At 64.9% G+C, this 26,272-nt stretch overlaps 1 protein-coding gene across 2 annotated transcripts in view; it reads left to right on the top strand.

Annotated features, from left to right (window-relative positions):
- LOC140385924 (dynein regulatory complex protein 11-like) overlaps positions 1–26,272 on the top strand; it is a 1,066,524-nt gene that overhangs the window by 58,709 nt on the left and 981,543 nt on the right. Inside the window, exon 3 of one of the 2 annotated variants that reach the window (XM_072468573.1) lies at positions 20,705–20,815. The exons of the other annotated variant lie outside the window; for it this stretch is intronic. Coding sequence (XP_072324674.1) covers positions 20,705–20,815 — 111 coding nt within the window. The remainder of the gene's footprint in view (positions 1–20,704; positions 20,816–26,272) is intronic. 2 annotated transcript variants of the gene reach the window in all.

Raw genomic sequence — 26,272 nt, 5'->3', positions numbered from 1 at the left:
AATCGCACTGTGCCGGTCGGTGGGAATCGCGCTGTGCCGGTCGGTGGGAATTGCGCTGTGCCGGTCGGTGGGAATTGCGCTGTGCCGGTCGGTGGGAATCGGGCTGTGCCGGTCGGTGCGAATTGCGTTGTGCCGGTCGGTGGGAATCGCGCTGCGCTGGTCGGTGGGAATCGCGCTGTGCCGGTCGGTGGGAATCGCGCTGTGCCGGTCGGTGGGAATCGCGCTGCGCTGGTCGGTGGGAATCGCGCTGCGCTGGTCGGTGGGAATCGCGCTGTGCCGGTCGGTGGGAATCGCGCTGCGCTGGTCGGTGGGAATCGCGCTGTGCCGGTCGGTGGGAATCGCGCTGTGCCGGTCGGTGGGAATCGCGCTGCGCTGGTCGGTGGGAATCGCGCTGCGCTGGTCGGTGGGAATCGCGCTGTGCCGGTCGGTGGGAATCGCGCTGTGCCGGTCGGTGGGAAACGCGCTGTGCCGGTCGGTGGGAATCGCGCTGCGCCGGTCGGTGGGAATCGCGCCGCGCTGGTCGGTGGGAATCACGCTGTGCCGGTCGGTGGGAATCGCTCCGCGCCGGTCGGTGGGAATCGCGCTGTGCCAGTCGGTGGGAATCGCGCCGTGCCGGTCGGTGGGAATCGCGCCGCGCTGGTCGGTGGGAATCGCGCTGTGCCGGTCGGTGGGATACGCGCTGTGCCGGTCGGTGGGAATCGCGCTGTGCCGGTCGGTGGGAATCGTGCTGTGCCGGTCGGTGGGAATCGCGCTGTGCCGGTCGGTGGGAATCGCGCCGCGCTGGTCGGTGGGAATCGCGCTGTGCTGGCCGGTGGGAATCGCGCTGTGCCGGTCGGTGGGAATCGCGCTGTGCCGGTCGGTGGGAATCGCGCTGTGCCGGTCAGTGGGAATCGCGCTGTGCCGGTCGGTGGGAATCGCGCTGTGCCGGTCGGTGGGATTCGCGCTGTGCCGGTCGGTGGGAATCGCGCTGTGCCGGTCGGTGGGATTCGCGCTGTGCCGGTCGGTGGGAATCGCGCTGTGCCGGTCGGTGGGATTCGCGCTGTGCCGGTCGGTGGGAATCGCACTGTGCCGGTCGGTGGGAATCGCGCTGTGCCAGTCGGTGGGAATCGCGTTCTGCCGGTCCGTGGGATTCGCGCTGTGCCGGTCGGTGGGAATCGCGCTGTGCCGGTCGGTGGGATTCGCGCTGTGCCGGTTGGTGGGAATCGCACTGTGCTGGTCGGTGGGAATCGCGCTGTGCCGGTCGGTGGGATTCGCGCTGTGCCGGTCGGTGGGAATCGCGCTGTGCCGGTCGGTGGGAATCGCGCTGTGCCGGTCGGTCGGAATCGCGCTGTGCCGGTCGGTGGGAATCGCGCTGTGCCGGTCGGTGGGAATCGCGCTGTGCCGGTCGGTGGGAATCGCGCTGTGCCGGTCGGTGGGATTCACGCTGTGCCGGTCGGTGGGAATCGCGCTGTGCCGGTCGGTGGGAATCGCGCTGTGCCGGTCGGTGGGATTCGAGCTGTGCCGGTCGGTGGCAATCGCGCTGTGCCAGTCGGTGGTAATCGCGCTGTGCCGGTCGGTGGGATTCGCGCTGTGCCGGTCGGTGGTAATCGCGCTTCCCGCTGTGCCGGTCGGTGGGAATCGCGCTGTGCCGGTCGGTGGGAATCGCGCTGTGCCGGTCGGTGGGAATCGCGCTGTGCCGGTCGGTGGGAATCTCGCTGCGTGGTCGGTGGGAATCGCGCTGTTCCGGTCGGTGTTTTTCGCACTGTGCTGGTCGGTGGGAATCGCGCTGCGCTGGTCGGTGGGAATCGCGCTGTGCCGGTCGGTGGGAATCGCGCTGTGCCGGTCGGTGGGAATCGCGCTGTGCTGGTCGGTGTGATTCGCTCTGTGCCGGTCGGTGGGAATCGCGCTGTGCCGGTCGGTGGGAATCGCGCTGCGCTGGTCGGTGGGATTCGCGCTGTGCCGGTCGGTGGTAATCGCGCTGTGCCGGTCGGTGGGATTCGCGCTGTGCCGGTCGGTGGTAATCGCGCTGTGCCGGTCGGTGGGATTCGCGCTGCGCCGGTCGGTGGGAATCGCGCCGCGCCTGTCGGTGGGAATCGCGCCGCGCCTGTCGGTGGGAATCGCGCTGTGCCGGTCGGTGGGAATCGCGCTGTGCCGGTCGGTGGGAATCGCGCTCTGCCGGTCGGTGGGAATCGCACTGTGCCGGTCAGTGTGAATCGTGCTGTGCCGGTCGGTGGGAATCGCGCTCTGCCGGTCGGTGGGAATCGCGCTGTGCCGGTCGGTGGGAATCGCGCTGTGCTGGTCGGTGGGAATCGCGCTGTGCCGGTCGGTGGGAATCGCGCTGTGCCGGTCGGTGGGAATCGCGCTGTGCCAGTCGGTGAGAATCGCGCTGTGCCAGTCGGTGGGAATCGCGCTGTGCCTGTCGGTGGGAATCGCGCTGTGCTGGTCGGTGGGAATCGCGCTGTGCCAGTCGGTGGGAATCGCGCTGTGCTGGTCGGTGGGAATCGTGCTGTGCCAGTCGGTGGGAATCGCGCTGTGCCGGTCGGTGGGAATCGCGCTGTGCCGGTCGGTGGGAATCGCGCTGTGCCGGTCGGTGGGAATCGCGCTGTGCTGCTCGGTGGGAATCGCGCTGTGCCGGTCGGTGGGAATCGCGCTGTGCCGGTCGGTGGGAATCGCGCTCTGCCGGTCGGTGGGAATCGCGCTGTGCCGGTCGGTGGGAATTGCGCTGTGCCGGCCGGTGGGAATCGCGCTGTGCCGGTCGGTGGGAATCGCGCTGTGCTGGTCGGTGGGAATCGCGCTGTGCCGGTCGGTGGGAATCGCTCCGCGACGGCCGGTGGGAATCGCGCCGTGCCGGTCGGTGGGAATCGCGCTGTGCTGGTCGGTGGGAATCGCGCTGTGCCGGTCGGTGGGAATCGCGCTGTGCTGGTCGGTGGGAATCGCGCTGTGCCGGTCGGTGGGAATCGCGCTGTGCCGGTCGGTGGGAATCGCGCTGTGCTGGTCGGTGGGAATCGCGCTGTGCCGGTCGGTGGGAATCGCGCTGTGCCGGTCGGTGGGAATCGCGCTGCGCCGGTCGGTGGGAATCGCGCTGTGCCGGTCGGTGGGATTCGCGCTGTGCCGATCGGTGGGAATCGCGCTGTGCAGGTCGGTGGGATTCGTGCTGTGCCGGTCGGTGGGAATCGCGCTGTGCCGGTCGGTGGGAATCGCGCTGTGCCGGTCGGTGGGTATCGCGCTGCGCTGGTCGGTGGGAATCGCGCTGTGCCGGTCGGTGGGAATCGTGCGGGTCCGGTCGGTGGGAATCGCGCTGTGCCGGTCGGTGGGAATCGCGCTGCGCCGGTCGGTGGGAATCGCGCTGTGCTGGTCGGTGGGAATCGTGCTGGTCCGGTCGGTGGGAATCGCGCTGTGCCTGTCGGTGGGAATCGCGCTGTGCCGGTCGGTGGGAATCGCACTGTGCCGGTCGGTGGGAATCGCGCTGTGCTGGTCGGTGGGAATCGTGCGGGTCCGGTCGGTGGGAATCGCGCTGTGCCGATCGGTGGGAATCGCGCTGTGCCGGTCGGTGGGAATCGCACTGTGCCGGTCGGTGGGAATCGCGCCGTGCCGGTCGGTGGGAATCGCACTGTGCTGGTCGGTGGGAATCGCTCCGCGCCGGACGGTGGGAATCGCGCTGCGCTGGTCGGTGGGAATCGCTCCGCGCCGGACGGTGGGAATCGCGCTGCGCTGGTCGGTGGGAATCGCTCCGCGCCGGACGGTGGGAATCGCGCTGCGCTGGTCGGTGGGAATCGCTCCGTGCCGGACGGTGGGAATCGCGCTGTGCTGGTCGGTGGGAATCGCTCCGCGCCGGACGGTGGGAATCGCGCTGCGCTGGTCGGTGGGAATCGCTCCGCGCCGGACGGTGGGAATCGCGCTGCGCTGGTCGGTGGGAATCGCTCCGCGCCGGACGGTGGGAATCGCGCTGTGCCTGTCGGTGGGAATCGCGCTGCGCCCGTCGGTGGGATTCGCACTGCGCCGGTCGGTGGGAATCGCGCTGTGCCGGTCGGTGGGAATCGCGCCGTGCCGGTCGGTGGGAATCGCGCTGTGCCGGTCGGTGGGAATCGCGCTGTGCCGGTCGGTGGGAATCGCGCTGCGACGGTCGGTGGGAATCGCGCTGTGCCGGTCGGTGGGATTCGCGCTGTGCCGGTCGGTGGGATTCGCGCTGTGCCGGTCGGTGGGAATCGCGCTGCGCTGGTCGGTGGGAATCGCGCTGTGCCGGTCGGTGGGAATCGCGCCGCGCTGGTCGGTGGGAATCGCGCTGTGCTGGCCGGTGGGAATCGCGCTGTGCCGGTCGGTGGGAATCGCGCTGTGCTGGTCGGTGGGAATCGCGCTGTGCCGGTCAGTGGGAATCGTGCTGTGCCGGTCGGTGGGAATCGCGCTGTGCCGGTCGGTGGGATTCGCGCTGTGCCGGTCGGTGGGAATCGCGCCGTGCCGGTCGGTGGGATTCGCGCTGTGCCGGTCGGTGGGAATCGCGCTGTGCCGGTCGGTGGGATTCGCGCTGTGCCGGTCGGTGGGAATCGCACTGTGCCGGTCGGTGGGAATCGCGCTGTGCCGGTCGGTGCGAATCGCGCTCTGCCGGTCCGTGGGATTCGCGCTGTGCCGGTCGGTGGGAATCGCGCTGTGCCGGTCGGTGGGATTCGCGCTGTGCCGGTCGGTGGGAATCGCGCTGCGCTGGTGGGTGGGATTCGCGCTGTGCCGGTCGGTGGGAATCGCGCTGTGCCGGTCGGTGGGATTCGCGCTGTGCCGGTCGGTGGGAATCGCGCTGTGCCGGTCGGTGGGATTCGCGCTGTGCCGGTCGGTGGGATTCGCGCTGTGCCGGTCGGTGGGATTCGCGCTGTGCCGGTCGGTGGGATTCGCGCTGTGCCGGTCGGTGGGAATCGCACTGTGCTGGTCGGTGGGAATCGCGCTGTGCCCGTCGGTGGGATTCGCGCTGTGCCGGTCGGTGGGAATCGCGCTGTGCCGGTTGGTGGGAATCGCACTGTGCTGGTCGGTGGGAATCGCGCTGTGCCGGTCGGTGGGATTCGCGCTGTGCCGGTCGGTGGGAATCGCGCTGTGCCGGTCGGTGGGAATCGCGCTGTGCCGGTCGGTCGGAATCGCGCTGTGCCGGTCGGTGGGAATCGCGCTGTGCCGGTCGGTGGGAATCGCGCTGTGCCGGTCGGTGGGAATCGCGCTGTGCCGGTCGGTGGGATTCGCGCTGTGCCGGTCGGTGGGAATCGCGCTGTGCCGGTCGGTGGGAATCGCGCTGTGCCGGTCGGTGGGATTCGAGCTGTGCCGGTCGGTGGCAATCGCGCTGTGCCAGTCGGTGGTAATCGCGCTGTGCCGGTCGGTGGGATTCGCGCTGTGCCGGTCGGTGGTAATCGCGCTGTGCCGGACGGTGGGATTCCCGCTGTGCCGGTCGGTGGGAATCGCGCTGTGCCGGTCGGTGGGAATCGCGCTGTGCCGGTCGGTGGGAATCGCGCTGTGCCGGTCGGTGGGAATCTCGCTGCGCTGGTCGGTGGGAATCGCGCTGTTCCGGTCGGTGTTTTTCGCACTGTGCTGGTCGGTGGGAATCGCGCTGCGCTGGTCGGTGGGAATCGCGCTGTGCCGGTCGGTGGGAATCGCGCTGTGCCGGTCGGTGGGAATCGCGCTGTGCTGGTCGGTGTGATTCGCTCTGTGCCGGTCGGTGGGAATCGCGCTGTGCCGGCCGGTGGGAATCGCGCTGCGCTGGTCGGTGGGATTCGCGCTGTGCCGGTCGGTGGTAATCGCGCTGTGCCGGTCGGTGGGAATCGCGCTGTGCCGGTCGGTGGGAATCGCGCTGTGCCGGTCGGTGGGAATCTCGCTGCGTGGTCGGTGGGAATCGCGCTGTTCCGGTCGGTGTTTTTTGCACTGTGCTGGTCGGTGGGAATCGCGCTGCGCTGGTCGGTGGGAATCGCGCTGTGCCGGTCGGTGGGAATCGCGCTGTGCCGGTCGGTGGGAATCGCGCTGTGCTGGTCGGTGTGATTCGCTCTGTGCCGGTCGGTGGGAATCGCGCTGTGCCGGTCGGTGGGAATCGCGCTGCGCTGGTCGGTGGGATTCGCGCTGTGCCGGTCGGTGGTAATCGCGCTGTGCCGGTCGGTGGGATTCGCGCTGTGCCGGTCGGTGGTAATCGCGCTGTGCCGGTCGGTGGGATTCGCGCTGCGCCGGTCGGTGGGAATCGCGCCGCGCCTGTCGGTGGGAATCGCGCCGCGCCTGTCGGTGGGAATCGCGCTGTGCCGGTCGGTGGGAATCGCGCTGTGCCGGTCGGTGGGAATCGCGCTCTGCCGGTCGGTGGGAATCGCACTGTGCCGGTCAGTGTGAATCGCGCTGTGCCGGTCGGTGGGAATCGCGCTCTGCCGGTCGGTGGGAATCGCGCTGTGCCGGTCGGTGGGAATCGCGCTGTGCTGGTCGGTGGGAATCGCGCTGTGCCGGTCGGTGGGAATCGCGCTGTGCCGGTCGGTGGGAATCGCGCTGTGCCAGTCGGTGAGAATCGCGCTGTGCCAGTCGGTGGGAATCGCGCTGTGCCTGTCGGTGGGAATCGCGCTGTGCTGGTCGGTGGGAATCGCGCTGTGCCAGTCGGTGGGAATCGCGCTGTGCTGGTCGGTGGGAATCGTGCTGTGCCAGTCGGTGGGAATCGCGCTGTGCCGGTCGGTGGGAATCGCGCTGTGCCGGTCGGTGGGAATCGCGCTGTGCCGGTCGGTGGGAATCGCGCTGTGCTGCTCGGTGGGAATCGCGCTGTGCCGGTCGGTGGGAATCGCGCTGTGCCGGTCGGTGGGAATCGCGCTCTGCCGGTCGGTGGGAATCGCGCTGTGCCGGTCGGTGGGAATCGCGCTGTGCCGGCCGGTGGGAATCGCGCTGTGCCGGTCGGTGGGAATCGCGCTGTGCTGGTCGGTGGGAATCGCGCTGTGCCGGTCGGTGGGAATCGCTCCGCGACGGCCGGTGGGAATCGCGCCGTGCCGGTCGGTGGGAATCGCGCTGTGCTGGTCGGTGGGAATCGCGCTGTGCCGGTCGGTGGGAATCGCGCTGTGCTGGTCGGTGGGAATCGCGCTGTGCCGGTCGGTGGGAATCGCGCTGTGCCGGTCGGTGGGAATCGCGCTGTGCTGGTCGGTGGGAATCGCGCTGTGCCGGTCGGTGGGAATCGCGCTGTGCCGGTCGGTGGGAATCGCGCTGCGCCGGTCGGTGGGAATCGCGCTGTGCCGGTCGGTGGGATTCGCGCTGTGCCGATCGGTGGGAATCGCGCTGTGCAGGTCGGTGGGATTCGTGCTGTGCCGGTCGGTGGGAATCGCGCTGTGCCGGTCGGTGGGAATCGCGCTGTGCCGGTCGGTGGGAATCGCGCTGTGCCGGTCGGTGGGAATCGCGCTGCGCCGGTCGGTGGGAATCGCGCTGTGCCGGTCGGTGGGATTCGCGCTGTGCCGGTCGGTGTGATTCGCTCTGTGCCGGTCGGTGGGAATCGCGCTGTGCCGGTCGGTGGGAATCGCGCTGCGCTGGTCGGTGGGATTCGCGCTGTGCCGGTCTGTGGGAATCGCGCTGTGCCGGTCGGTGGGATTCGCGCTGTGCCGGTCGGTGGTATTCGCGCTGCGCTGGTCGGTGGGAATCGCGCTGTGCCGGTCGGTGGGAATCGCACTGTGCTGGTCGGTGGGAATCGCACTGTGCCGGTCGGTGGGATTCGCGCTGTGCCGGACTGTGGGAATCGCGCCGCGCTGGTCGGTGGGATTCGCGCTGTGCCGGTCGGTGGGATTCGCGCTGTGCCGGTCGGTGGGAATCGCGCTGCGCCGGTCGGTGGGAATCACGCTGTGCCGGTCGGTGGGAATCGCGCTGCGCCGGTCGGTGGGAATCGCTCCGCGCCGGTCGGTGGGATTCACGCTGTGCCGGTCGGTGGGAATCGCGCTGTGCCGGTCGGTGGGAATCGCGCTGTGCCGGTCGGTGGGAATCGCGCTGTGCCGGTCGGTGGGAATCGCGCTGTGCCGGCCGGTGGGAATCGCGCTGTGCCGGTCGGTGGGAATCGCACTGTGCCGGTCGGTGGGAATCGCGCTGTGCTGGTCGGTGGGAATCACGCTGTGCCGGTCGGTGGGATTCGCGCTGTGCCGGTCTGTGGGAATCGCGCTGTGCCGGTCGGTGGGATTCGCGCTGTGCCGGTCGGTGTGATTCGCGCTGCGCTGGTCGGTGGGAATCGCGCTGTGCCGGTCGGTGGGAATCGCACTGTGCTGGTCGGTGGGAATCGCACTGTGCCGGTCGGTGGGATTCGCGCTGTGCCGGTCTGTGGGAATCGCGCCGCGCTGGTCGGTGGGATTCGCGCTGTGCCGGTCGGTGGGATTCGCGCTGTGCCGGTCGGTGGGAATCGCGCTGCGCCGGTCGGTGGGAATCACGCTGTGCCGGTCGGTGGGAATCGCGTTGCGCCGGTCGGTGGGAATCGCTCCGCGCCGGTCGGTGTGAATCGCGCTGTGCCGGTCGGTGGGAATCGCGCTGCGCCGGTCGGTGTGAATCGCGCTGTGCCGGTCGGTGGGAATCGCGCTGTGCCGGTCGGTGGGAATCGCGCCGCGCTGGTCGGTGGGAATCGCGCTGTGCTGGTCGATGGGAATCGCGCTGCGCTGGCCGGTGGGAATCGCACTGTGCTGGTCGGTGGGAATCGCGCTGTGCCGGTCGGTGGGAATCGCACTGTGCCGGCCGGTGGGAATCGCGCTGTGCCGGTCGGTGGGAATCGCACTGTGCCGGTCGGTGGGAATCGCGCTGTGCTGGTCGGTGGGAATCGCGCTGTGCCGGTCGGTGGGATTCGCGCTGTGCCGGTCTGTGGGAATCGCGCTATGCCGGTCGGTGGGATTCGCGCTGTGCCGGTCGGTGGGATTCGCGCTACGCTGGTCGGTGGGAATCGCGCTGTGCCGGTCGGTGGGAATCGCACTGTGCTGGTCGGTGGGAATCGCACTGTGCCGGTCGGTGGGATTCGCGCTGTGCCGGTCTGTGGGAATCGCGCCGCGCTGTTCGGTGGGAATCGCGCTGCGCAGGTCGGTGGGAATCACGCTGTGCCGGTCGGTGGGAATCGCGCTGCGCCGGTCGGTGGGAATCGCTCCGCGCCGGTCGGTGGGATTCGCGCTGTGCCGGTCGGTGGGAATCGCGCTGTGCCGGTCGGTGGGAATCGCGCTGTGCCGGTCGGTGGGAATCGCGCTGTGCCGGTCGGTGGGAATCGCGCTGTGCTGGCCGGTGGGAATCGCGCTGTGCCGGTCGGTGGGAATCGCACTGTGCCGGTCGGTGGGAATCGCGCTGTGCTGGTCGGTGGGAATCACGCTGTGCCGGTCGGTGGGATTCGCGCTGTGCCGGTCGGTGGGAATCGCGCTGTGTCGGTCGGTGGGAATCGCGCTGTGCCGGTCGGTGGGATTCGCGCTGTGCCGGTCGGTGGGATTCGCGCTGTGCCGGTCGGTGGGATTCGCGCTGTGCCGGTCGGTGGGAATCGCACTGTGCCGGTCGGTGGGAATCGCGCTGTGCCGGTCGGTGGGATTCGCGCTGTGCCGGTCGGTGGGATTCGCGCTGTGCCGGTCGGTGGGAATCGCGCTGCGCCGGTTGGTGGGAATGTGCCGGTCGGTGGGAATCGCACTGTGCCGGTCGGTGGGAATCGCGCTGTGCCGGTCGGTGGGATTCGCGCTGTGCCGGTCGGTGGGATTCGCGCTGTGCCGGTCGGTGGGAATCGCGCTGCGCCGGTTGGTGGGAATCGCGCTGCGCTGGTCGGTGGGAATCGCGCTGTGCCGGTCGGTGGGAATCGCGCGGTGCCGGTCGGTGGGAATCGCGCTGTGCCGGTCGGTGGGAATCGCGCCGTGCCGGTCGGTGGGAATCGCGCTGTGCCGGTCGGTGGGAATCGCTCTGTGCCGGTCGGTGGGAATCGCGCCGTGCCGGTCGGTGGGAATCGCACTGTGCCGGTCGGTGGGAATCGCGCCGTGCCGGTCGGTGGGAATCGCACTGTGCCGGTCGGTGGGAATCGCGCTGTGCCGGTCGGTGGGACTCGCACTGTGCCGGTCGGTGGGAATCGCGCTGTGCCGGTCGGTGGGAATCGCGCTGTGCCGTTCGGTGGGAATCGCGCTGTGCCGGTCGGTGGGAATCGCGCTGTGCCGGTCGGTGGGAATCGCACTGTGCCGGCCGGTGGGAATCGCGCTGTGCCGGTCGGTGGGAATCGCACTGTGCCGGTCGGTGGGAATCGCGCTGTGCCGGTCGGTGGGAATCGCGCTGTGCCGGTCGGTGGGATTCGCGCTGTGCCGGTCTGTGGGAATCGCGCTGTGCCGGTCGGTGGGATTCGCGCTGTGCCGGTCGGTGGTATTCGCGCTGCGCTGGTCGGTGGGAATCGCGCTGTGCCGGTCGGTGGGAATCGCACTGTGCTGGTCGGTGGGAATCGCACTGTGCCGGTCGGTGGGATTCGCGCTGTGCCGGACTGTGGGAATCGCGCCGCGCTGGTCGGTGGGATTCGCGCTGTGCCGGTCGGTGGGATTCGCGCTGTGCCGGTCGGTGGGAATCGCGCTGCGCCGGTCGGTGGGAATCACGCTGTGCCGGTCGGTGGGAATCGCGCTGCGCCGGTCGGTGGGAATCGCTCCGCGCCGGTCGGTGGGAATCGCGCTGTGCCGGTCGGTGGGAATCGCGCTGTGCCGGTCGGTGGGAATCGCGCTGTGCCGGTCGGTGGGAATCGCGCTGTGCCGGCCGGTGGGAATCGCGCTGTGCCGGTCGGTGGGAATCGCACTGTGCCGGTCGGTGGGAATCGCGCTGTGCTGGTCGGTGGGAATCACGCTGTGCCGGTCGGTGGGATTCGCGCTGTGCCGGTCTGTGGGAATCGCGCTGTGCCGGTCGGTGGGATTCGCGCTGTGCCGGTCGGTGTGATTCGCGCTGCGCTGGTCGGTGGGAATCGCGCTGTGCCGGTCGGTGGGAATCGCACTGTGCTGGTCGGTGGGAATCGCACTGTGCCGGTCGGTGGGATTCGCGCTGTGCCGGTCTGTGGGAATCGCGCCGCGCTGGTCGGTGGGATTCGCGCTGTGCCGGTCGGTGGGATTCGCGCTGTGCCGGTCGGTGGGAATCGCGCTGCGCCGGTCGGTGGGAATCACGCTGTGCCGGTCGGTGGGAATCGCGTTGCGCCGGTCGGTGGGAATCGCTCCGCGCCGGTCGGTGGGATTCGCGCTGTGCCGGTCGGTGGGAATCGCGCTGTGCCGGTCAGTGGGAATCGCGCTGTGCCGGTCGGTGGGAATCGCGCTGTGCCGGTCGGTGGGAATCGCGCTGTGCCGGTCGGTGGGATTCCCGCTGTGCCGGTCGGTGGGAATCGCGCTGTGCCGGTCGGTGGGAATCGCGCTGTGCCGGTCGGTGGGAATCGCGCTGTGCCGGTCGGTGGGAATCGCGCTGTGCCGGTCGGTGGGAATCGCGCTGTGCTGGTCGGTGGGAATCGCTCCGCGCCGGTCGGTGGGAATTGCGCTGTGCCGGTCGGTGGGAATCACGCTGTGCCGGTCGGTGGGAATCGTGCTGTGCCGGTCGGTGGGAATCGCGCTGCGCTGGTCGGTGGGAATCGCGCTGCGCTGGTCGGTGGGAATCGCTCCGCGCCGGTCGGTGGGAATCGCGCTGTGCCGGTCGGTGGGAATCGCGCTGCGCCGGTCGGTGGGAATCGCACTGCGCCGGTCGGTGGGAATCGCGCTGTGCCGGTCGGTGGGAATCGCGCTGTGCCGGTCGGTGGGAATCGCGCTGCGCCGGTCGGTGTGAATCGCGCTGTGCCGGTCGGTGGGAATCGCGCTGTGCCGGTCGGTGGGAATCGCTCCGCGCCGGTCGGTGGGAATCGCGCTGTGCCGGTCGGTGGGAATCGCGCTGTGCCGGTCGGTGGGAATCGCGCTGTGCCGGTCGGTGGGAATCGCGCTGTGCCGGCCGGTGGGAATCGCGCTGTGCCGGTCGGTGGGAATCGCACTGTGCCGGTCGGTGGGAATCGCGCTGTGCTGGTCGGTGGGAATCACGCTGTGCCGGTCGGTGGGATTCGCGCTGTGCCGGTCTGTGGGAATCGCGCTGTGCCGGTCGGTGGGATTCGCGCTGTGCCGGTCGGTGTGATTCGCGCTGCGCTGGTCGGTGGGAATCGCGCTGTGCCGGTCGGTGGGAATCGCACTGTGCTGGTCGGTGGGAATCGCACTGTGCCGGTCGGTGGGATTCGCGCTGTGCCGGTCTGTGGGAATCGCGCCGCGCTGGTCGGTGGGATTCGCGCTGTGCCGGTCGGTGGGATTCGCGCTGTGCCGGTCGGTGGGAATCGCGCTGCGCCGGTCGGTGGGAATCACGCTGTGCCGGTCGGTGGGAATCGCGTTGCGCCGGTCGGTGGGAATCGCTCCGCGCCGGTCGGTGGGATTCGCGCTGTGCCGGTCGGTGGGAATCGCGCTGTGCCGGTCAGTGGGAATCGCGCTGTGCCGGTCGGTGGGAATCGCGCTGTGCCGGTCGGTGGGAATCGCGCTGTGCCGGTCGGTGGGATTCCCGCTGTGCCGGTCGGTGGGAATCGCGCTGTGCCGGTCGGTGGGAATCGCGCTGTGCCGGTCGGTGGGAATCGCGCTGTGCCGGTCGGTGGGAATCGCGCTGTGCCGGTCGGTGGGAATCGCGCTGTGCTGGTCGGTGGGAATCGCTCCGCGCCGGTCGGTGGGAATTGCGCTGTGCCGGTCGGTGGGAATCACGCTGTGCCGGTCGGTGGGAATCGTGCTGTGCCGGTCGGTGGGAATCGCGCTGCGCTGGTCGGTGGGAATCGCGCTGCGCTGGTCGGTGGGAATCGCTCCGCGCCGGTCGGTGGGAATCGCGCTGTGCCGGTCGGTGGGAATCGCGCTGCGCCGGTCGGTGGGAATCGCACTGCGCCGGTCGGTGGGAATCGCGCTGTGCCGGTCGGTGGGAATCGCGCTGTGCCGGTCGGTGGGAATCGCGCTGCGCCGGTCGGTGTGAATCGCGCTGTGCCGGTCGGTGGGAATCGCGCTGTGCCGGTCGGTGGGAATCGCGCCGCGCTGGTCGGTGGGAATCGCGCTGTGCTGGTCGATGGGAATCGCGCTGCGCTGGCCGGTGGGAATCGCACTGTGCTGGTCGGTGGGAATCGCGCTGTGCCGGTCGGTGGGAATCGCACTGTGCCGGCCGGTGGGAATCGCGCTGTGCCGGTCGGTGGGAATCGCACTGTGCCGGTCGGTGGGAATCGCGCTGTGCTGGTCGGTGGGAATCGCGCTGTGCCGGTCGGTGGGATTCGCGCTGTGCCGGTCTGTGGGAATCGCGCTATGCCGGTCGGTGGGATTCGCGCTGTGCCGGTCGGTGGGATTCGCGCTACGCTGGTCGGTGGGAATCGCGCTGTGCCGGTCGGTGGGAATCGCACTGTGCTGGTCGGTGGGAATCGCACTGTGCCGGTCGGTGGGATTCGCGCTGTGCCGGTCTGTGGGAATCGCGCCGCGCTGTTCGGTGGGAATCGCGCTGCGCAGGTCGGTGGGAATCACGCTGTGCCGGTCGGTGGGAATCGCGCTGCGCCGGTCGGTGGGAATCGCTCCGCGCCGGTCGGTGGGATTCGCGCTGTGCCGGTCGGTGGGAATCGCGCTGTGCCGGTCGGTGGGAATCGCGCTGTGCCGGTCGGTGGGAATCGCGCTGTGCCGGTCGGTGGGAATCGCGCTGTGCTGGCCGGTGGGAATCGCGCTGTGCCGGTCGGTGGGAATCGCACTGTGCCGGTCGGTGGGAATCGCGCTGTGCTGGTCGGTGGGAATCACGCTGTGCCGGTCGGTGGGATTCGCGCTGTGCCGGTCGGTGGGAATCGCGCTGTGTCGGTCGGTGGGAATCGCGCTGTGCCGGTCGGTGGGATTCGCGCTGTGCCGGTCGGTGGGATTCGCGCTGTGCCGGTCGGTGGGATTCGCGCTGTGCCGGTCGGTGGGAATCGCACTGTGCCGGTCGGTGGGAATCGCGCTGTGCCGGTCGGTGGGATTCGCGCTGTGCCGGTCGGTGGGATTCGCGCTGTGCCGGTCGGTGGGAATCGCGCTGCGCCGGTTGGTGGGAATGTGCCGGTCGGTGGGAATCGCACTGTGCCGGTCGGTGGGAATCGCGCTGTGCCGGTCGGTGGGATTCGCGCTGTGCCGGTCGGTGGGATTCGCGCTGTGCCGGTCGGTGGGAATCGCGCTGCGCCGGTTGGTGGGAATCGCGCTGCGCTGGTCGGTGGGAATCGCGCTGTGCCGGTCGGTGGGAATCGCGCGGTGCCGGTCGGTGGGAATCGCGCTGTGCCGGTCGGTGGGAATCGCGCCGTGCCGGTCGGTGGGAATCGCGCTGTGCCGGTCGGTGGGAATCGCTCTGTGCCGGTCGGTGGGAATCGCGCCGTGCCGGTCGGTGGGAATCGCACTGTGCCGGTCGGTGGGAATCGCGCTGTGCCGGTCGGTGGGACTCGCACTGTGCCGGTCGGTGGGAATCGCGCTGTGCCGGTCGGTGGGAATCGCGCTGTGCCGTTCGGTGGGAATCGCGCTGTGCCGGTCGGTGGGAATCGCGCTGTGCCGGTCGGTGGGAATCGCACTGTGCCGGCCGGTGGGAATCGCGCTGTGCCGGTCGGTGGGAATCGCACTGTGCCGGTCGGTGGGAATCGCGCTGTGCCGGTCGGTGGGAATCGCGCTGTGCCGGTCGGTGGGATTCGCGCTGTGCCGGTCTGTGGGAATCGCGCTGTGCCGGTCGGTGGGATTCGCGCTGTGCCGGTCGGTGGTATTCGCGCTGCGCTGGTCGGTGGGAATCGCGCTGTGCCGGTCGGTGGGAATCGCACTGTGCTGGTCGGTGTGAATCGCACTGTGCCGGTCGGTGGGATTCGCGCTGTGCCGGACTGTGGGAATCGCGCCGCGCTGGTCGGTGGGATTCGCGCTGTGCCGGTCGGTGGGAATCGCGCTGTGCCGGTCGGTGGGAATCGCGCTGCGCCGGTCGGTGGGAATCACGCTGTGCCGGTCGGTGGGAATCGCGCTGCGCCGGTCGGTGGGAATCGCTCCGCGCCGGTCGGTGGGATTCACGCTGTGCCGGTCGGTGGGAATCGCGCTGTGCCGGTCGGTGGGAATCGCGCTGTGCCGGTCGGTGGGAATCGCGCTGTGCCGGTCGGTGGGAATCGCGCTGTGCCGGCCGGTGGGAATCGCGCTGTGCCGGTCGGTGGGAATCGCACTGTGCCGGTCGGTGGGAATCGCGCTGTGCTGGTCGGTGGGAATCACGCTGTGCCGGTCGGTGGGATTCGCGCTGTGCCGGTCTGTGGGAATCGCGCTGTGCCGGTCGGTGGGATTCGCGCTGTGCCGGTCGGTGTGATTCGCGCTGCGCTGGTCGGTGGGAATCGCGCTGTGCCGGTCGGTGGGAATCGCACTGTGCTGGTCGGTGGGAATCGCACTGTGCCGGTCGGTGGGATTCGCGCTGTGCCGGTCTGTGGGAATCGCGCCGCGCTGGTCGGTGGGATTCGCGCTGTGCCGGTCGGTGGGATTCGCGCTGTGCCGGTCGGTGGGAATCGCGCTGCGCCGGTCGGTGGGAATCACGCTGTGCCGGTCGGTGGGAATCGCGCTGCGCCGGTCGGTGGGAATCGCTCCGCGCCGGTCGGTGGGATTCGCGCTGTGCCGGTCGGTGGGAATCGCGCTGTGCCGGTCAGTGGGAATCGCGCTGTGCCGGTCGGTGGGAATCGCGCTGTGCCGGTCGGTGGGAATCGCGCTGTGCCGGTCGGTGGGATTCCCGCTGTGCCGGTCGGTGGGAATCGCGCTGTGCCGGTCGGTGGGAATCGCGCTGTGCCGGTCGGTGGGAATCGCGCTGTGCCGGTCGGTTGGAATCGCGCTGAGCCGGTCGGTGGGAATCGCGCTGTGCTGGTCGGTGGGAATCGCTCCGCGCCGGTCGGTGGGAATTGCGCTGTGCCGGTCGGTGGGAATCACGCTGTGCCGGTCGGTGGGAATCGTGCTGTGCCGGTCGGTGGGAATCGCGCTGCGCTGGTCGGTGGGAATCGCGCTGCGCTGGTCGGTGGGAATCGCTCCGCGCCGGTCGGTGGGAATCGCGCTGTGCCGGTCGGTGGGAATCGCGCTGCGCCGGTCGGTGGGAATCGCACTGCGCCGGTCGGTGGGAATCACGCTGTGCCGGTCGGTGGGAATCGCGCTGTGCCGGTCGGTGGGAATCGCGCTGCGCCGGTCGGTGTGAATCGCGCTGTGCCGGTCGGTGGGAATCGCGCTGTGCCGGTCGGTGGGAATCGCGCCGCGCTGGTCGGTGGGAATCGCGCTGTGCTGGTCGATGGGAATCGCGCTGCGCTGGCCGGTGGGAATCGCACTGTGCTGGTCGGTGGGAATCGCGCTGTGCCGGTCGGTGGGAATCGCACTGTGCCGGCCGGTGGGAATCGCGCTGTGCCGGTCGGTGGGAATCGCACTGTGCCGGTCGGTGGGAATCGCGCTGTGCTGGTCGGTGGGAATCGCGCTGTGCCGGTCGGTGGGATTCGCGCTGTGCCGGTCTGTGGGAATCGCGCTATGCCGGTCGGTGGGATTCGCGCTGTGCCGGTCGGTGGGATTCGCGCTACGCTGGTCGGTGGGAATCGCGCTGTGCCGGTCGGTGGGAATCGCACTGTGCTGGTCGGTGGGAATCGCACTGTGCCGGTCGGTGGGATTCGCGCTGTGCCGGTCTGTGGGAATCGCGCCGCGCTGGTCGGTGGGATTCGCGCTGTGCCGGTCGGTGGGATTCGCGCTGTGCCGGTCGGTGGGAATCGCGCTGCGCCGGTCGGTGGGAATCACGCTGTGCCGGTCGGTGGGAATCGCGCTGCGCCGGTCGGTGGGAATCGCTCCGCGCCGGTCGGTGGGATTCGCGCTGTGCCGGTCGGTGGGAATCGCGCTGTGCCGGTCGGTGGGAATCGCGCTGTGCCGGTCGGTGGGAATCGCGCTGTGCCGGTCGGTGGGAATCGCGCTGTGCTGGCCGGTGGGAATCGCGCTGTGCCGGTCGGTGGGAATCGCACTGTGCCGGTCGGTGGGAATCGCGCTGTGCTGGTCGGTGGGAATCACGCTGTGCCGGTCGGTGGGATTCGCGCTGTGCCGGTCGGTGGGAATCGCGCTGTGTCGGTCGGTGGGAATCGCGCTGTGCCGGTCGGTGGGATTCGCGCTGTGCCGGTCGGTGGGATTCGCGCTGTGCCGGTCGGTGGGATTCGCGCTGTGCCGGTCGGTGGGAATCGCACTGTGCCGGTCGGTGGGAATCGCGCTGTGCCGGTCGGTGGGATTCGCGCTGTGCCGGTCGGTGGGATTCGCGCTGTGCCGGTCGGTGGGAATCGCGCTGTGCCGGTCGGTGGGAATCGCGGGGATTTATCTACCTTGATGCGCTTTAAGACTTCCAGCACCTCCTCCTCTGTAATATGCACACTTCTCAAGACATCACTATTTATTTCCCTTAGTTTCCTAACATCCATGCCTTTCTCCACCGTGAATACCGATGAGAAATATTCATTCAGGATCTCACCCAACTCTTGTGGCTCTGCACATAGATGTCCTTGTTGATCCTTAAGAGGCCCTACTCTGTCCCTAGTTACTCTTTTTCCCTTTATGTATCTGTAGAATCTCTTTGGATTCTCCCTTGCATTATTTGCCAAAGCAATTTCATGTCCCCTTTTTGCCCTCCTGATTTCCCTCTTAACTCTATTACGACAATCTCTATACTCTTCAAGGGATCTACTTGATCCCAGTTGCTTATGTACGTCATATGCCTCCTTCTTCTTTTTGACCAGAGTCTCAATATCTCGAGTCATCCAGGGTTCCCTACTTCTACCAGCCTTGCCCTTCACTCTGAAGGGAATGTGCTTACCCTGCACCCTGGTTAACACATTTTTAAAAGCCTCCCATTTACCAGCCGTCCCTTTGTCTGCCAATAGTCTCCCCCAATCTACCTCTGCAAGTTCCTGTCTGATACCATCAAAATTGGCCTTGCCCCAATTAAGAATTTTAACTCTTGGGCCAGACCTATCATTCTCCATAGCTATCTTAAAACTAATGGAATTATGGTCACTTGTCCCAAAGTGATCCCTCACTAGCACTTCTGTCACTTGCCCTTCCTTATTTCCCAAGACGAGGTCAAGTTTTGCCCCCTCTCTAGTCGGTCCATCCACATACTGAATGAGAAATTCCTCCTGAATACACTCAACAAATTTCCCTCCATCCAAGCCCCTAATGCTATGACTGTCCCAGTCAATGTTGGGAAAGTTAAAGTCCCCTACTACTACCACCCTATTATTCTTGCAGCTATCTGTAATCGCCTTACATATTTGCTCCTCAATTTCCCGCTGACTATTTGGGGGCCTGTAGTACAGTCCTACCAAGGTGATCTCTCCCTTCTTATTTTTCAGTTCCACCCATATAGACTCAGTGGGCGAACCCTCGGATATATCCCCTCTAAGTACTGCCGTGATGTTCTCCCTAATCAAAAACGCCACTCCCCCTCCTCTCTTACCTCCTGTTCTATCCTTTCTATAGCATCTGTACCCCGGAACATTGAGCTGCCAGTCCTGCCCCTCCCTTAGCCATGTTTCAGTCATAGCTATAATATCCCAGTCCCATGTGCCCGTCCATGCCCTGAGTTCATCCGCTTTGCCCGTCAGGCCCCTTGCATTGAAATAAATGCAGTTTAATGTAGACCTTCCTTGCTCTCTGCCCTGCTTTCTCTGGTCATGCTTTACACACTCTCCCTTCCTGCCTTTTGTTTCTGTCCCCACTGACTTCCTACATCGGTTCCCATCCCCCTGGCACATTAGTTTAAACCCTCCCCAACTGCACTAGCAAAACCCTCCCCCCGAGAACATTGGTTCCAGTCCCACCCAGATGCAGACCGTCCGATTTGTACAGGTCCCACCTCCCCCAGAACCGGTCCCAATGTCCCAGGAATTTGAAACCCTCCCTCTTGCACCATCTCTCAAGCCACGTATTCATCCTAGCTATCCTGTCATTCCTACTCTGACTATCACGTGGCACTGGTAGCAATCCTGAGATTACTACCTTTGAGGTCCTACTTTTTAGTTTAACTCCTAACTCCCTAAATTCAGCTTGTAGGACCTCATCCCGTTTTTTACCTATATCGTTGGTGCCTATATGCACCACGACAGCTGGCTGTTCACCCTCCCCCTCCAGAATGCCCTGCAGCCGCTCCGAGACATCCTTGATCCTTGCACCAGGGAGGCAACATACCAACCTGGATTCTCGTTTGCGTCCGCAGAAACGCCTGTCTATTCCCCTTACAATTGAATCCCCTATCACTATAGCTCTGCCACTCTTTTTCCCGCCCTTCTGTGCAGCAGAGCCAGCCACGGTGCCATGAACCTGGCTGCTGCCACCTTCCCCTGGTGAGCCATCTCCCCCAACAGTTTCCAAAACGGTAAATCTGTTTTGGAGGGAGATGCCCGCAGGGGATCCCTGCACTGCCTTCCTACTCTTCCTCTGTCTGTTGGTCACCCTTTCCCTATCTGCCTCAGTAATTTTAATCTGCGGTGTGACCAACTCACTGAATGTGCTTTCCACAACTTCCTCAGCATCGCGGATGCTCCAAAGTGAATCCATCCGCAGCTCCAGAGCCGTCAAGCGGTCTAACAGGAGCTGCAGTTGGACACACTTCTTGCAGATGAAGGAGTCAGGGACACCAGAAGGGTCCCTGACTTGCCACATCTCACAAGAGGAGCATGACACGGGTCTGAGCTCTCCTGCCATGACTTAAACCTGAAGTTAAATTTGAACTACACTACACAGCTAGGAGAAAGTCAAAGAGAGAGAAATCACTTACCAGTTACAAGCCAATCACTTACCTGCTGGCTGTGATGTAATTGCTCCCGAGACTCCCTCACAGGTCTGCTTCTCTGCACCTCCTTCAGGTGAGCACCAAATTCCCTTAACTAGTTAATTACTTTACTTAATTAACTTGATTTTTTTTTTTTTTTTTTTTGTCACTCCCCTCTTACCCGAACTCAGCCTTACCCAAACTCAGATACACTCTGTTTGCCTTCAGCACTCAGCCTTACCCAAACTCAGATACACTCTGTTTGCCTTCAGCACTCTGTTTCTAAAGGCACTTCAGCCACACCCTTTGTATCCTTCCTGATTTACAGTCAGCCAATAGGCCTGACTCTCACACTGACTCTCACACTGAATTTCACACTGATCCTCACACTGACCATCACACTGACCATCACGCTGACCATCACACTGACCATCACGCTGACCATCACGCTGACCCTCACACTGACCCTCACACTGACCATCACGCTGACCCTCACACTGATCCTCACACTGACCCTCACACTGACCATCACACTGACCATCACGCTGACCCTCACACTGACCCTCACACTGATCCTCACACTGACTCTCACACTGACCATCACGCTGACCCTCACACTGACCCTCACACTGACCATCACGCTGACCCTCACACTGAGCCTCACACTGACTCTCACACTGACCCTCACACTGACCCTCACACTGACTCTCACACTGACCCTCACGCTAACCATCACACTGACCCTCACACTGACCCTCACACTGACCCTCACACTGACTCTCACACTGACTCTCACACTGACTCTCACACTGACCCTCACACTGACCCTCACACTGACCCTCACACTGACCCTCACACTGACTCTCACACTGACCCTCACACTGACCCTCACATTGACTCTCACACTCACCCTCACACTGACCCTCACACTGACCCTCACACTGACCATGACCCTGACCTGACTCCACTTTGTTTGCTCACTTTATTTCAGAACAATGTGGAGATCCCAATCCCAAAGTACTTTTCCCGACAAGCAGAAAAACTTCGGGACCAACGGAGGATTTTTTTTACGAAGCTGCTTCAACCAGAATTACTGACCCCGGTGAGTTTCACACTGAGCGGAGCCTTTCCACGGATTTCACCACCAACTTCCGCTGCCGGGATTCCTGCACACGTGTCAAATGGAACTCACCGCATCGGCCTGTATGGACTTAATCATCCGTGTGTTACTGTGGGACTGTGCGGTGATCCCAGGGTCAGTGTGTGACTGTGCGGTGATCCCAGTCTCACTGTGTGACTGTGCGGGGATCCCAGGGTCACTGTGGGACAGTGCGGTGATCCCAGGGTCACTGTGTGACTGTGCGGTGATCCCAGGGTCACTGTGTGACTGTGCGGTGATCCCAGGGTCACTGTGTGACTGTGCGGTGATCCCAGTCTCACTGTGTGACTGTGCGGTGATCCCAGGGTCACTGTGTGACTGTGCGGTGTTCCCAGTCTCACTGTGTGACTGTGCGGTGATCCCAGTCTCACTGTGTGACTGTGCGGTGATCCCAGGGTCACTGTGTGACTGTGCGGTGATCACAGGGTCACTGTGTGACTGTGCGGTGATCCCAGGGTCACTGTGTGACTGTGCGGTGATCCCAGGGTCACTGTGTGACTGTGCGGTGATCCCAGGGTCACTGAGTGACTGTGCGGTGATCCCAGGGTCACTGTGTGACTGTGCGGTGATCCCAGTCTCACTGTGTGACTGTGCGGTGATCCCAGTCTCACTGTGTGACTGTGCGGTGATCCCAGGGTCACTGTGTGACTGTGCGGTGATCCCAGGGTCACTGTGGGACTGTGCGGTGACCCCAGGGTCACTGTGTGGCTGTGCGGTGATCCCAGGGTCACTGTGTGACTGTGCGGTGATCCCAGGGTCACTGTGTGACTGTGCGGTGATCCCAGGGTCACTGTGGGACTGTGCGGTGATCCCAGGGTCACTGTGTGACTGTGCGGTGATCCGAGGGTCACTGTGTGGCTGTGCGGTGATCCCAGGGTCACTGTGGGACTGTGCGGTGACCCCAGGGTCACTGTGTGACTGTGCGGGGATCCCAGGGTCACTGTGGGACTGTGCGGTGATCCCAGGGTCACTGTGTGACTGTGCGGTGACCCCAGGGTCACTGTGTGACTGTGCGGTGATCCCAGGGTCACTGTGTGGCTGTGCGGTGATCCCAGGGTCACTGTGTGACTGTGCGGTGATCCCAGTCTCACTGTGTGACTGTGCGGTGATCCCAGGGTCACTGTGTGACTGTGCGGTGATCCCAGGGTGACTGTGTGACCGTGCGGTGATCCGAGGTTCACTGTGTGACTGTGCGGGGATCCCAGGGTCACTGTGTGACTGTGCGGTGATCCCAGGGTCACTGTGTGACTGTGCGGTGATCCCAGGGTCATTGTGTGACTGTGCGGTGTTCCCAGGGTCACTGTGTGACTGTGCGGTGATCCCAGGGTCACTGTGGGACTGTGCGGTGATCCCAGGGTAACTGTGTGACTGTGCGGTGATCCCAGGGTCACTGTGTGACTGTGCGGTGATTCCAGGGTCACTGTGTGACTGTGCGGTGACCCCAGGGTCACTGTGTGACTGTGCGGTGTTCCCAGGGTCACTGTGTGACTGTGCGGTGATCCCAGGGTCACTGTGGGACTGTGCGGTGACCCCAGGGTCAGTGTGTGACTGTGCGGTGATCCCAGGGTCACTGTGTGACTGTGCGGTGACCCCAGTCTCACTGTGTGACTGTGCGGTGATCCCAGTCTCACTGTGTGACTGTGCGGTGATCCCAGTCTCACTGTGTGACTGTGCGGTGATCCCAGGGTCACTGTGTGACTGTGCGGTGATCCCAGGGTCACTGTGTGACTGTGCGGTGACCCCAGTCTCACTGTGTGACTGTGCGGTGACCCCAGTCTCACTGTGTGACTGTGCGCTGACCCCAGGGTCACTGTGTGACTGTGCGGTGATCCCAGGGTCACTGTGTGACTGTGCGGTGATCCCAGGGTCACTGTGTGACTGTGCGGTGACCCCAGGGTCACTGTGTGACTGTGCGGTGATCTCAGGGTCACTGTGTGACTGTGCGGTGACCCCAGGGTCACTGTGTGACTGTGCGGTGACCCCAGGGTCAGTGTGTGACTGTGCGGTGCTCCCAGTCTCACTGTGTGACTGTGTGGTGATCCCAGTCTCACTGTGTGACTGTGCGGTGATCCCAGGGTCACTGTGTGACTGTGCGGTGATCCCAGGGTCACTGTGGGACTGTGCGGTGACCCCAGGGTCACTGTGTGGCTGTGCGGTGATCCCAGGGTCACTGTGTGACTGTGCGGTGATCCCAGGGTCACTGTGCGACTGTGCGGTGACCCCAGTCTCACTGTGTGACTGTGCGGTGATCCCAGGGTCACTGTGTGACTGTGCGGTGATCCCAGGGTCACTGTGTGACTGTGCGGTGATCCCAGGGTCACTGTGTGACTGTGCGGTGATCCCAGTCTCACTGTGTGACTGTGCGGTGATCCCAGGGTCACTGTGTGACTGTGCGGTGATCCCAGTCTCACTGTGTGACTGTGCGGTGATCCCAGGGTCACTGTATGACTGTGCGGTGATCCCAGGGTCACTGTGTGACTGTGCGGTGATCCCAGGGTCACTGTGTGACTGTGCGGTGATCCCAGGATCACTGTGTGGCTGTGTGGTGATCCCAGGGTCACTGTGTGACTGTGCGGTGATCCCAGTCTCACTGTGTGACTGTGCGGTGATCCGAGGTTCACTGTGTGACTGTGCGGGGATCCCAGGGTCACTGTGTGACTGTGCGGTGATCCCAGGGTCACTGTGTGACCGTGCGGTGATCCCAGGGTCATTGTGTGACTGTGCGGTGTTCCCAGGGTCACTGTGTGACTGTGCGGTGATCTCAGGGTCACTGTGGGACTGTGCGGTGATCCCAGGGTAACTGTGTGACTGTGCGGTGATCCCAGGGTCACTGTGTGACTGTGCGGTGATCCCAGTGTCACTGTGTGACTGTGCGGTGACCCCAGGGTCACTGTGTGACTGTGCGGTGTTCCCAGGGTCACTGTGTGACTGTGCGGTGATCCCAGGGTCACTGTGGGACTGTGCGGTGATCCCAGGGTAACTGTGTGACTGTGCGGTGATCCCAGGGTCACTGTGTGACTGTGCGGTGATCCCAGGGTCACTGTGTGACTGTGCGGTGGCCCCAGGGTCACTGTGTGACTGTGCGGTGATCCCAGGGTCAGTGTGTGACTGTGCGGTGATCCCAGGGTCACTGTGTGACTGTGCGGTGATCCCAGGGTCACTGTGTGACTGTGCGGTGATCCCAGGGTCACTGTGTGACTGTGCGGTGATCCCAGTCTCACTGTGTGACTGTGCGGTGACCCCAGGGTCACTGTGTGACTGTGCGGTGATCCCAGTCTCACTGTGTGACTGTGCGGTGAACCTAGTCTCACTGTGGGACTGTGCGGTGATCCCAGGGTCACTGTGTGACTGTGCGGTGATCCCAGGGTCACTGTGTGACTGTGCGGTGATCCCAGGGTCAATGTGTGACTGTGCGGTGTTCCCAGGGTCACTGTGTGACTGTGCGGTGATCCCAGGGTCACTGTGTGACTGTGCGGTGATCCCAGGGTCACTGTGTGACTGTGCGGTGACCCCAGAGTCACTGTGTGACTGTGCGGTGATCCGAGGTTCACTGTGTGACTGTGCGGTGACCCCAGAGTCAGTGTGTGACTGTGCGGTGATCCCAGGGTCACTGTGCGACTGTGCGGTGATCCCAAGGTCACTGTGTGACTGTGCGGTGATCCCAGGGTCACTGTGCGACTGTGCGGTGACCCCAGAGTCACTGTGTGACTGTGCGGTGATCCGAGGTTCACTGTGTGACTGTGCGGTGACCCCAGAGTCAGTGTGTGACTGTGCGGTGATCCCAGGGTCACTGTGCGACTGTGTGTTGATCCCAGGGTCACTGTGTGACTGTGCGGTGATCCCAGGGTCACTGTGCGACTGTGCGGTGATCCCAGGGTCACTGTGCGACTGTGCGGTGATCCCAGGGTCACTGTGTGACTGTGCGGTGATCCCAGGGTCACTGTGTGACTGTGCGGTGATCCCAGGGTCACTGTGTGACTGTGCGGTGATCCCAGGGTCACTGTGTGACTGTGCGGTGATCCCAGGGTCACTGTGTGACTGTGCGGTGATCCCAGGGTCACTGTGTGACTGTGCGGTGATCCCAGGGTCACTGTGCGACTGTGCGGTGATCCCAGGGTCACTGTGCGGCTGTGCGGTGATACCAGGGTCACTGTGGGACTGTGCGGTGATCCCAGTCTCACTGTGTGACTGTGTGGTGATCCCAGGGTCACTGTGTGACTGTGCGGTGATCCCAGGGTCACTGTGTGACTGTGCGGTGATCCCAGGGTCACTGTGTGACTGTGCGGTGATCCCAGTCTCGCTGTGTGACTGTGCGGTGATCCCAGGGTCACTGTGTGACTGTGCGGTGATCCCAGGGTCACTGTGTGACTGTGCGGTGATCCCAGGGTCACTGTGTGACTGTGCGGTGATCCCAGGGTCACTGTGTGACTGTGCGGTGATCCCAGGGTCACTGTGTGACTGTGCGGTGATCCCAGTCTCACTGTGTGACTGTGCGGTGATCCCAGGGTCACTGTGTGACTGTGCGGTGATCCCAGGGTCACTGTGTGACTGTGCGGTGATCGCAGGGTCACTGTGTGACTGTGCGGTGATCCCAGGGTCACTGTGTGACTGTGCGGTGATCCCAGGGTCACTGTGTGACTGTGCGGTGATCACAGGGTCACTGTGTGACTGTGCGGTGATCCCAGGGTCACTGTGTGACTGTGCGGTGATCCCAGTCTCACTGTGTGACTGTGCGGTGATCCCAGGGTCACTGTGTGACCGTGCGGTGACCCCAGGGTCATTGTGTGACTGTGCGGTGTTCCCAGGGTCACTGTGTGACTGTGCGGTGATCTCAGGGTCACTGTGGGACTGTGCGGTGATCCCAGGGTAACTGTGTGACTGTGCGGTGATCCCAGGGTCACTGTGTGACTGTGCGGTGATCCCAGTGTCACTGTGTGACTGTGCGGTGACCCCAGGGTCACTGTGTGACTGTGCGGTGTTCCCAGGGTCACTGTGTGACTGTGCGGTGATCCCAGGGTCACTGTGGGACTGTGCGGTGATCCCAGGGTAACTGTGTGACTGTGCGGTGATCCCAGGGTCACTGTGTGACTGTGCGGTGATCCCAGGGTCACTGTGTGACTGTGCGGTGGCCCCAGGGTCACTGTGTGACTGTGCGGTGATCCCAGGGTCAGTGTGTGACTGTGCGGTGATCCCAGGGTCACTGTGTGACTGTGCGGTGATCCCAGGGTCACTGTGTGACTGTGCGGTGATCCCAGGGTCACTGTGTGACTGTGCGGTGATCCCAGTCTCACTGTGTGACTGTGCGGTGACCCCAGGGTCACTGTGTGACTGTGCGGTGATCCCAGTCTCACTGTGTGACTGTGCGGTGAACCTAGTCTCACTGTGGGACTGTGCGGTGAT

Source organism: Scyliorhinus torazame, chromosome 11 (genome assembly GCF_047496885.1).
Source record: "Scyliorhinus torazame isolate Kashiwa2021f chromosome 11, sScyTor2.1, whole genome shotgun sequence".
Lineage (NCBI taxonomy): Eukaryota > Metazoa > Chordata > Chondrichthyes > Carcharhiniformes > Scyliorhinidae > Scyliorhinus > Scyliorhinus torazame.
The sequence above is the reverse complement of the archived record's forward strand: the minus strand, read 5'-3'. Positions and strand labels throughout refer to the sequence as shown.